Consider the following 12,363-nt stretch of genomic DNA (forward strand, 5'->3'; position numbering starts at 1 on the left):
GAGTCTGGCCCACGGCCTAAAGCACATTAGCTGCACAGGGAAAATCCTGTTGGACTAGGGCCTAAAGACTTTAGAGTAATAAGGGAGCCGAGAGAAAGCAAGTCAGATATGACCCCTGCTGCTTCTGCCCACCTAAATGACGAGGGCAGACTGCCGGGCTGGCAATCGGCTTGGTGTGCTTGTGACGTGCTTATGCAACAGCCTGTGGAGAGATACATGCTAAGTTCACGGTGGGAGTAATCCACCCTACCAGCAGCCAGTTGCTTGATCTTACTTGTGTAGTGGGCAAAAGTAGTGATTCTTGGGATTAGCTGTGTGGTTTAAGTAAGTCGGTTAAGATTTCTTCAACCACGGCTAGCAATGATCTGTTTGGTTTCAAGGTCCTGATTTGCTCATACCCCTAATTCACTCTAGCAGACTGTGGTGGGTGTGTTGCACATGAGTTATTAAAGAAGTCAAGTAAACTCACGAATGTTCCTTGCTGTAGCATGTTCAATGCCCCCCACTAGTCTAAACATGGCATTTTGATTATTATTCTGTTTGAGGAATATGATGGATGGATGAAGTTAAAGGGACAGTGTGTCTTATTTAGCACCACTAGTGGTGAAAGGCTACCACTAATTACTACCAGTCATTATTTGGAGTAAGCGAGGAGACCGGAGAGCATGAACAGCGGGAGCGGTGAACAAGAACTGGCTAAGTGGCTAACGAATAGCTAGCAAGCACTAGCGGCTAGCAGGACAAGTTAGCAAAAGCTAGTGAGAGAAAGCAGAGGGTGACAACTGGAGGGAGCCCGAATCACAGCATTCAGCGACGACCACCTGCATGTCTCAGCCATGGAAGGAAAGCAGCGGTCGTTCATTGAGTCCGACGCTAGCTGCAAGCACTGCCAGAGGCTTACTACATTAGCAGAGTTCTTCTCCTTTAGGTGTCTGTAGCAGCAAGTTGGTGGTGAAACAAGTCAGACATCACACGACCTTTGTAGTATAATTAGGAATTACTAGACCTATGATTGTATTAAAAAATTCAAGTTATGGTGGAACATATTTTTTTTGCATACTACTGAATTTAATATATATATATATATATATATATATATATATATATATATATATATATATATATATTTTAAATGAATGATTGGTTCGCAGATAGATGTTAACATACTGTCCATTAAGCTGCAAAATCCACTCATTTTTATCCATCCCAGGGAGCGGCCATTTTGCCACATCCTGTCGCCTAAAATTGACATCACAGTTGCGCAGCCAATTACGGGTCACCTGTTTCCTGATTTTGGTCATGCGGTGTTCGCAAGCTGAGCCGTGGTTTTTCACTTTTGGTCAGGCTGATGGTTTTCACGATGGAATGTTTGAAAATTAATTTTGAAGTGATTGCTTTGCTGCAATATTGTGGCATCTATATGCAATTTTGAAACTCTTTGCAGAGGGCGCATCTATTCACTGATTTTTGCTATTTACTGTATCTTCACTGAATCTTGTTGCCTCGTCATTGTTACTGCTCCCTCGTTTGTCTTCTGCTGTAAAGTCCCCAACAGCTCAGGTAATCAAAATTCCGACCCCGTATGACTTTACCTCACTTTATTTGTTATTTCATGTTGTCATCTGCAGAGAGTGAAAAAAGTAAGGATCCCATTTTAATTAAGGAGTAGAAAGTACAGGCATGGTCTCAACTCTCAAGTAAAATAACTTATACCTGAAGAATACTATTTGTACATTGCTGCAATTTTGCTACTAACATATCCTATTGTGTCTACTAGTAAGTCATAAATACGTCACTTTCAGATACTTATTTCTTAACTACTTAAACCCCATAATGTGCTTTTCACCCACACGTAGGTACACCTTGGTGGAGGGATCTGGGTGGAGGAAGAGAAGTGGCACCAGTTGCAGCGCACCCAGGGAGACTCCAAGTTCACAAAGAACCTGGCTGTCATGATCTGGGGCACAGAAACCCTCAAAAACCGCAGCGTCACTGGAGTGGCTACTAAAAAGAAGAAAGACGCCCTTCCCAAACCTCCCCTCTCACCAAGCAAGCTGAAAATTGTCCGAGGTAAGACGTTTACCCACTCGACCGCGTTCGATGGTTCTTCTAACTCACTCTTTTACTCTTCGCCACAGAGTGTCTGTACGACCGAGTGTCCCAAGAGACGGCAGACAGTGCGGAGATAACGCAAAGATTGTCCAAAGTGAACAAATATATTTGCGAGAAGATCATGGACATCAACAAGTCCATCAAGAACGAGGAGCGGCGGGAGTCCAAGCTGCTCATCAGACAGACAGTCAAGATGGAGAACTTTACCTATGACGGCGTGTAGAGATGAAGTGTTCTTCTGTGATCCCCACCTCTCCCTCCTCCCCGTCACGCAAAGGTTAAAGGATACGGAGGGGGCTCGGTTTGGGTGCGTTTGAGGTTGTTTTTCACAGTCTCAGCGGCGCCACTGTTGCTTCAACTCATCGGATTGGTTGTGATGTTAAACACCAAAGGCCCAATTTTTTAAGACGGCATAGGCCAGGTAGCCCATTTAAGTTAGACAGCTTTACCCACAAGCCAGATGGGAACAAGAAAGAGTTGCTTTTTTTTTCTTTTTTGTTTTTTTTAAACTATGGTATCAGTACGAAGAAATGGTTTGCGTTAAGAGATTGTGAAATTAATTTATTGTTCTGTGTCAGAACATATCACTCTGAGTCCTTTAAGCTTTTAAAAAGTAAAAGATGACTTCCCTGGATCTTTAGTTGCTGTGCAGTGGAAAACTAGTGTTTGTTAGAACTGTCCCGATATATATATATTTTTTTTTTTTTAGTTGAGAATCTGCAGTTGCTACTGCAATTGCATTCGTAAGAGGAGTTGATAATGAATATAAAAAAATTTTGATAGCCACATTTTCTTGCTGCAAGATATTATTGTGGCTTACAGGTCAACCACAACACATTTTTCTCAATAGTAGAAATTTAGTAGAAATTGTACAAAATGGTGCTTTATTTTATTTTTATTTTTTTTTAAGGGCTAGGCGAGTACCGATAACAGTTATTGGTAACGGGCCAATGCCCACCCTTGGACGTGATCACCCTCTTGTGGACGTTTTCTAATTAGGAACTAAAAATTTGAAGAACAGAAAATCGCCATCAATGTCATGCGATGTCAAGAAGAAATATTATATTGGGATAAATAGGTCTTTCTTTAAATCTTTTTTTTTTTGGGGGGGGGGGTATTTATCAACAGTACTAGTGGTATCAACTTGGTATCGGTGGCTAGTTTGGAAACTAAGGGATTTTTATGAAAAAATGTATAGACTAGCTCATGGCTGACTTTGTGATGTTGCTTCCTTCGACATAGAAAACAAGCACCATCTGCTCAACAAAGCACATGTACAGTACATAGCATAATAGCAAATAACATGAATACTGTACATAGTCAAGTCAGATTAATTTTGCGACCTTGAATTCTACAAAAGGCGATCTATGTTATGTGCAATATTTCTATTTGGGAAAAAAAAATTGCCGGTTGGAACATTTTTTATTTATTTTTTTCCTTTTGTGTTTTACCTGAACCTCAAATTATATAAGGACCCTCATGTACGGTGTTTTAAGTATCTACAGTAGGTCTTTTGTATTTGGAATATGTTCTTTTTGTACAATTTACAAGTACTTTCCCGCAGTGACCAAGCCCTATGAAACGTGATGTCATTTATCAGTGTTTGTTGACAGAAGTTGACTGTGTTAGAGACCCGGACTGTTGAACAGGCAGCGATGGAGCGGGCAAGGCCTTAAATGGATTTGGCAATCACCGGGGCGCGTCATGCCCTTGGCTTTTCTCGTGAGCTGTGATTGTGGTTGAAGCTGAAGTCTTGAGACTTGACGTGCACTTTTCTGTGAGAATGTACGAGTTGGCTATCGGTACTGTTAGGAGCATCAGTGGAGTCGAGCCTGTTGGAGAAACGCTGTGGGTAAAGCTGTCTTGAGACGCGACTGTTTTGTTGACGTATTGTGAAGCCCACAATAACCCTATTCTTAAAAAATGCCATTGGCGGGAACTAAATATGGCCACCCAAGGGATGTTTTAAGTCAGACTTGTCCTTTGTTCTTTTTTTTTTTTTTTTTTTGCCATTTTGTCTCACAAAGTTTTCCACGGCTGTTGGCCCTCTGAAACGAAATGCTGGCGATTGAAATCTCAAGTGTGACCCAACACAGGCAAAACTGTGAATCTGCTGCAGAGCTGCCTGTCAAGCCTTTGCTCCTCTTCACACTTGTGCAACGTTGGTTGCCACTTGCTGTTCCTCTTTGTTTTTGTTTTTTTAAACAGTATTTCCAAAGTTCAGCTCAGCCTTTTGTTAAGCTATCTTACATTCTATAGTGATATTGTCTTTTTGTCTTGCAGTCCAGTTATAAATATTCTGGACAATTATCTAATTGGTGTCGCTATCATGTATGTTTATCGTTTTTTTATATATATATTCTTTATGAACTTGTGTTCTTTTCCATGTGACTTGTTGGCTTTAAAATGTGATGTTAGAGCCCTAAACAGAACAAACATCTCCCGAGCCAAAGTGATCAGTGATACAAAGCTGGAGGTATTATTAGAGAAGCCTCACTATTAATGTAAATTTGTAAAGGTGACAAATCATTTACATCAAATGCACTTTAAACGTCAATTTGGCAATCTTTAAAAGCCCCTTTGGGGTATTTTTATTTCCCCCATGTCTAAATATTAAATTATGGCCAAACAATCATTCTGTTAACATGATGCACATTGAAATGTTTTGTTTTTGTGAGTGAGTGGCAGGTGTGTTGTTGACGTGCCAATGCTTAGCGTTAAGCTTGATGGATTTATTACTTATAAGATGTATCACATGATAACTGGAATCTATGACAGAATGTAGGTCATATAAAGTGATGGTCAATATGAGCGAAAGTATTGAATGTGAAACAAACAGGATGCTGACTGAATGATCAGCGTGGTTTGCACATTTTTAAAAAAAACGGCCCGTCCCAACTTAACCGGTTTTGAAAAGGGTTTCTTGTGTTTTGTTTTGTGTTTCCCTGTACGAAAAAAAAGATTTAAGTTTTACAAGTGTTTGCATTGAGATATAATACTGTATTTTCTCAAATGGTGGCTGTCCCTCCCATAGACGTTATGCCTGAAATAATCACTCAAAAACAAATAAATGGCACCATATTACAATAAGTAAATATTCTGTTAGGGGTGGAACAAAAACAATTTCAATCCTAAAATTGGTTTTGATTTAAAAGATGAGTACATCGCTAAATTAACTAATAAATCCGTCTTTGAATTATATCAGACCTCATGTCTTTAGATGTAGGTTGTATTAACTCGGTTCATTGAGGTGCACACCTTATACCGTACGTATTTGTACATGTTTACATGTTTGTACTTGTATTTGTTTGTTTATATATATATATATATATATATATATACAGTATATATGTACACATTTATATATACGTACGTGTGTGTGTGTGCCATATTTACAGTACTCACACGATAATCCATATTGTAAAATGATTGTCTACTTTCCCAAAATCTGCCATACGTCATGCCCTCTTGAAATGAAGCGTACCTTATTGAATCGAATCAGTATCCAACTGGGTCATATTGTCCCATTTTTTTAAAACTGCACCGTCCTAGAATCGTGTCAAGATATGTATCGAATCACGGTAATCACCTTTTATTGGATTGACGATTACCTCATCTCAGCGGCTACTGAGCCTAATTCTACACTTTATTACTGTTATACTAACCAAAACAGCACTTAATGTCTCCGAGTTGGGCACAAACAATAGTGAACTAAATGACTATTATATGACTATTAGAGGCCACTATTTGAGGAAATATGATCAATGTAGTGTGAATGAAAGATACCCACTGTGCAAAAACAACCTTGCAGATATTCCCATAATGCTGTCATGTGTCGTTTGTTTCATTGTCGTTTGATGCCAAAACGAGTCGGAGGTAAAGACAATGCAGGTCTGCCACCTTTTCAAAGGCTGGTTTCCTTCCTAGTCTTTTGACTTATGTAATGAGGAATTTCATGTTTTGGACTTGGATTCAGCTTAATCAGCAACTTTGTAACATGTACCAACCGGACGAGTAACCTGAGCCATTTGCTCACGGCTGTATATTATATTAACGCCAGGCTCTTCCATTGCTCTCACACTGACTCACAAGTAGCGCTGGATAAAAGAGGAAGTTGAAACCTCACCAGCTGTGATTCTCTTTCTGTGCCACCTCCAGTTGCTGACATGAAATCAGACTGGTGTTTCCAAATGCACATAGATCAAGATGACGCTTGCCAAGGTCTTGGGAGCGCAACTGCTACCGCTTGGACTGCTCTGTGTACATAGGACTTGAAATGTTGGAGCCTCAGAGACGATGCTGGGAGAAACACATTGTTTGGTCTCTATTTTTTGATGACAGTATCAGTAACTTTGTATACAATCCACAAACCGGTTCTACTTCATCCAACTTTCACCGCCCTACCTCATTGTTACTCTGGTGTTTGTTTGTCAGTGACTCTAAGCTCTATGTGTATAGTCAAAAGAAAATCTATCGTAAAAAGTTATCCCTGGTTACGCAACATGTACAGAATATATACATATATTATCTTCTTAAACACCTCGATTCACAATATCATTCTTGGAAAAAGGATGTTTGTTGAGCTGCTTCGTTGAGGATGCTGCCGTGCGTCGAGGGGCTGCGGCCGTGTTGTAATCCGCTCTTGGCTACGTCGTGCAGTCGCTCCCGTGCTCGTGTTTTGTGTCTGTGTTGCGTTTGGAGATTTTTACTGGTTGACGGTGCTACCAGCAAACCGTTCTATACGGACCTCAAATGGTGCTGTTTTTCTATGTTTTCAACCCTCACGGCGTTTTAATCAGACGTGCCGACCACACCGCGAGTCCCTCAACTCTTCGATTCAAGCCAAAACGCTTTGCAAGATGTTAAAACGCTTTTGCTGTTTGTGTCGCGTACATGCTATCCGCCCAAATACTGTTCTCTGCTTAGTTGTGAGCCTCACGAGTACCTCAGAACCTGTTGATTTAAAAAAAACAAAAGATGCGTCCACTTTCAACGCCTGTTTGCTGCCAATGTTTTAAGTGTGTGTAATGTTTAAGGGGAGTTCTGGAATATTGGTATTGATTGTCATTAGTTTCACAGAAAATGGATTCCACTATGTTTGGGTTCATGACTTAAAAAGCAGAAAATGTATGACTTAAGGGTAAGTCAACCCAAAAACTAGTCTAAACATGGTATTATGATTAATATGACATGTATGGAATATCAGTTAAGCAGGAAAATCCACGTTTTTATCTATTGTAGGGGGCAGCCATTTTGCCAGTTGCTTTGAACTCAAAATGGCATCAGAGTTGCTCAGGTAATAACCAATCACGGTTCATGTCTTTACTATGTTTGGTCATGGGACATTCCCAATCTGAGCTGTGATTGGTTACCCAAGCCCGAAGCAACTGTGATGTCATTTTCAGTTTGCAGCAAGTGGTAAAATGGCCGCCCCCATGAGATGGATAAAAACGGGTGGATTTTGGACACAATATCAATCAGAATTCTATGTTATAGATTAGTGGGGGCGCATACAATAATATTGTAAAGAAAAAATTGGGTTGACTTCTCATTTAAAGTGGCTTTTTGTGTTCTTTGTTTTCCAATTGCTGCGCGAAGTATATTTCATCAACTTCATTCTACCTTTTTCTTTCAAGATGTCATTTTCAGTGTCAATATGTAGCAGTTAGTACAACATTGTCGGACTGTGACCCAACACCGTACCTAAGTAAATATGAATTGTTTTGTTTTGGGAGATTTTCTAATGCAATTTTTATTTCAATTAGTGGTGGGCTTTTGACTACATTTCCTTGATTAGCCATAGGGGAAGTTAACCGGAATTTAATCAATTATTATTTTTAATGGGGTGGAGAAATTTCTATGAATGAACTATCAACAAACAAAATTAGCAATTTATTATTACGCCCATATGTAGTTTCAACAAGAATTTGCAGCACTTAAGGCATCCACAGGAATGTTTGGTGCAAGTCATAAATATTTATATATATTTATCGTTTCCAAACCAAAAGGGACATTCATTTTTCATCATGGCAACTCTCACTTTTACCACCATATTCATTGTCATGAATGAATTGAACTGTGCTGTACAGGCCTCTTTAGCTTTCAGCGCATTGCCATGCTCATTAAGGCAAGACAGGGTAATTAATGTATGGTGTTCCAGCCCGTCGGTACGATAATGTGAAAGGCATTCTCATGATTTCGGTTCCTCAGCCTGCTTTAGCCTCCCAGAGGCAACAATGTTCTATACTAGGCAATAGTGTATGTGTGTGTGTATATACAGTATGTCCTTGCTCAACCGGCCACACCTCTGCTACGCTGGCAAGATGCTTAGCATCCTCTTATTGTGTCTCTTGCTGCATTCAGGAACATGTGTTTAATGTAGAGAGAATAAAGAAAAATAAATCCAGACTTTTATTCTATCAGCACTAATCTTGTGTTGGCATTTTTTTTGTCTTTTCAATTGCTGAATGTTTTTCTTTATTCATGTTGGAAACTGATCTGCTACTTTTTTTTATGTAAAAGACAGAAAAAGTGTCTTTAATTGATTTACATATTTTATTTATTTCAAATCTGGCTTTTTTGGAAAAGCAATGTTGTTGTACAGTGAAATCTTAGTCTTTATTTAGTGACTGAACCAATCCTGAATTATTTACATATATTTGCATTGGGTTGAGGATTTAACCCAGCATGTGGTTGGGTCCAGATTTGTGATCCGTCAAGGGGTAAAAACGACACATCCTGATGTAAAACTACCAAGAAACCACTTTGAGTATAGGTTTGGCTAAAAATACACATTTTATACCACAACTTCAGTACCCAAATGTTCAAAAATGGCAACCATTTTAAGATTCGCAGTCCAAATTGCTGGGTCAAAATGATTAACACACTTGGGTAAAAGTAACACAATCTGCTCAAAATTTACAGATAACCATAGTTTGGTTTAGAAATGCAACCTAAAACTTTTTTTTTTCCCACTTTTTTTTTTTCATGTCACAAAAAGTCTTACCAAAACCAAATCAGACAAACATCATAGCTCGGAAATAGTCTCATTTTAATCAGTTTAAGACACTCAACCATAAACAAAAAAACAAACAATTTTTTTTTTTACAGAAAATAATTTTACATAGTGAAAACAATGTGAAATGGTATATGAATATTGGACATTTTTACCTTTGTAATAACATTTTAGTCCACGCAAGTCTTCTATTAGTAAAAGTTTATATTGCTGAAAACTGGAGCCCATGAAAACAAATTTTGCTATTTGTAAATTTACATATTTACGTATACACACTCACGACATAAGATGTCACAAGATGGCGATAATAGTCCTCATTTTTCATTCAACAGGGCTGTAGTTTCATAGGATAAAATGATGTAAGTTATGTAAAACTTTGATATCACTTGGTGGGGGGGGAGTGAAAACTTCAAACTTTCCTTGTGTACTATCTGTTAGCACATTTGCCTCGTTATGAGTTTGAATCTTGATTTGGGCAAAAACAGCTTCCCCTATTTTTCAAAAACAGACATATGTTAATTGAAGACTCAAAATCTTCAATAGCTGTTACATTTAAATGCTTGAATGGGCTCCAGCTCACATGTGAACCTAAATAGGACAGATGTTAAAGAAAATGGATGGATGGATGAATCCAAAAAAATGAACACCGCTATCAGTTTCACCCGGTTGCATAGAAAGCAGTTTGTAAAATGTTAGCAAATAGCAACATGGATGGCCATATGCTAATTTATTTCTTGGCCCAGAGCAGTCAGTTCTTCTTGCTGGGCTGTTTTTTAATCTGCGTACTAAACCAAGCCGGTATTACACCAGATAATGTATATTAAATTCATCCAAAGAAAGAGTAAAGTGTCAGTGATCTCTCCCATTGCACTTTTTGGCCTCTTTCTAGTAGGGCACCAAGTACACTTCCTCCGTGAATAGATCAAACTGCGCTGCTCTTGCCCACAGATGCATTTCCATATATTATTGCCTGTGTAAGCAAGTGTAGCACGCGGCCAGCCTTCTCCTGCGGCCCGAGGGGACTTGTCAATGTCACTATGGCTAAAGCCTGCCACATGCCACCTAATGTATTGCCACCCGGCTTTATTGGCAGCGCGGTGATTCAGTGGAGGTGATGATGGATTAGCGCTGTGGCGGCGATACTGGGCTGGGCTCTGCAGCCTCGCTGTCTGTCGCATAAGCGCCGCAGTAAGATAGGGGAACATATTGTATTTGTGTCACACGCGCAACCCGATGAATATGGACGTTTTGCTGCCTTTATGGAGCTCCTCGGAGCAGTGTCGGATTCATCTTATCCGGCTTTTCGTGTCATAGTAGCTGTGACATTGGAAGTGTTTGGAATGCTCAAATGTGGAAGTTTTCTATGTTGGGTGCAGTTCTCAAATGGAATAATGTTGCTATGATTTGCAACTGTTCGGTATAATTTCTTTTTTAGGCGCAAACCACTGTTTTGTTTTTGATGAAGGTCTTAACATGGCCCATGATAATTCACAATTTAGTGTTCATGTTCTATTCATAATCAATATTTTGTGGGGTAATGTATTCATAAGCTAATTCGCTAACTGTTATGAGCGCAGGCTGTGGTCAATGTTGTCTTTAAAGTGACATCTTACTGACAAAATTCACTTTTTCTGTCGTCTTCTGTTGCTCCACTTCGCCCGTCATTTAACCAAATAAATTGTAACTATATTGGCCCAGCAGTGACACAGCAATGTCAAATTATTACACTCTTACCCCCTATTTACATCATCATTAAACATCATCATAAGGGACATGACGACTTCATAGCAACTGGCAAGTTAACACCACAATGACCCAACCCAAAACACAATCATAATGTGTAAAAATGTCAGCATTCAACTGTTCAAACATTCACAATAACAGCTACATTACAAAAAAAAAATGCACATTATTCGCTGAACGAATTATCTAAAAGTTAAGAAAACTGCATTATTTTTATTAAACATTCAGCAGGTTACACTGACCAATGAACATTTTTGTTGTACCAAAAAACACAAACATTTAGCATATTGTAGCATAGAAAGCATAATTTGTTGCCTTTTGAATATACTAGTTTTTTTTCCCCACATTTTTCAGGAAACACACAAAATTGAACCATTTGCATCATGAGGAGATGATTTAAGCAAAAAAAAAAGTGACTGTCAATTATTTTTAAGAGGATGATGAATATTTAAGTGTTCATCAAAAATTAGACCTTGACAGGTTTTATTCGAAGAACGTGTAATGATGGATGAAATGCAAAACCTATTTGCAGGATTTTCTGACAATTTTACCTGTTTTTTTTTTTATGTATATAATTTTATCTATTTTTTATTTCTTTTCCCCCAGAAACAAGGTTTTGCATTTCCATCCATCCATTTTCTTGACCGCTCATTCCTCACAAGGGTCGCAGGGGTGCTGGAGCCTATCTCAGCTGGCTTTTGGGCAATAGGTGGGGGACACCCTGGACAGGCTGCCAGCCAATCGCATTTCATACATTGTTATACCCAGTTTGAACACTGTGCAAATGCTAAGTTTGAAAAATAGGCTACTTGAAATTTATTGCACATAAACTTTGCAATAGAAATATTGTACGTCGATAAATTCAAAAATACTTTTAAGCACAAATGTAATGATATAGATAGTTGAAACATACCTCACTTGAGAATCACTGGCCTAGCCCACCATTCCATTTAAAAATATCAAAATGAGCCCCTTAAGCACAAAAGTTTGCCCACTTCTCATCGAGTTGTTGCTCTCTTCATCATTCCGTCAGCGTCTCCTGAACCGAACATGTGCAAAACATGAGTCACGTCATAATCTTTATTTCCCGCAGTGGTGTAAAATCATTATTTTGCCCTCAAGGTTAGTAACTTCATACATTTTAATTACGCGTGTGGCTTTTGCGAGCAATCGACAGTAAAGTGACCCTCCCTCTTTCCCTCCATCTTCTTGGCATCCTTCCATTTGTGCCCACTCACCACGTTGGGCTGCATGTCCCCACACAGTACATAACCGATATGGAGGCTGCCAGCTCTTTTCAAAAGGTCCTTATCGTTCTCAACAAGCTTGTTTGGCTCTTTGCGGTGATTAGAAACGAGCAATGTTGGAGTCCATCAGGCCCTCCAGTAAATGGATGCAAAAAGTCAGCCTATACGTGTGAATATGCACTCACGCATGCTTCAGCCCCGAGCCCCCACACGGCCTTTATTAATGCAGGCGACCCGCAACCACCG

At 39.2% G+C, this 12,363-nt stretch overlaps 1 protein-coding gene across 7 annotated transcripts in view; it reads left to right on the forward strand.

The window, feature by feature from the left end:
• LOC144026839 (cytosolic carboxypeptidase 6-like) overlaps positions 1-12,363 on the forward strand; it is a 313,459-nt gene that overhangs the window by 246,082 nt on the left and 55,014 nt on the right. For 6 of the 7 annotated variants that reach the window (XM_077533870.1, XM_077533871.1, XM_077533872.1 and 3 more), the window contains 2 exons: positions 1,857-2,070; positions 2,139-8,541. The exons of the other annotated variant lie outside the window; for it this stretch is intronic. In XM_077533870.1, the coding sequence (XP_077389996.1) occupies positions 1,857-2,070; positions 2,139-2,335 (411 nt within the window). In that variant the 3' untranslated portion in view covers positions 2,336-8,541. Of the gene's footprint in view, positions 1-1,856; positions 2,071-2,138; positions 8,542-12,363 lie in introns of those variants that run through there. 7 annotated transcript variants of the gene reach the window in all.

Source organism: Festucalex cinctus, chromosome 10 (genome assembly GCF_051991245.1).
Source record: "Festucalex cinctus isolate MCC-2025b chromosome 10, RoL_Fcin_1.0, whole genome shotgun sequence".
Taxonomy (NCBI): Eukaryota; Metazoa; Chordata; class Actinopteri; order Syngnathiformes; family Syngnathidae; genus Festucalex; species Festucalex cinctus.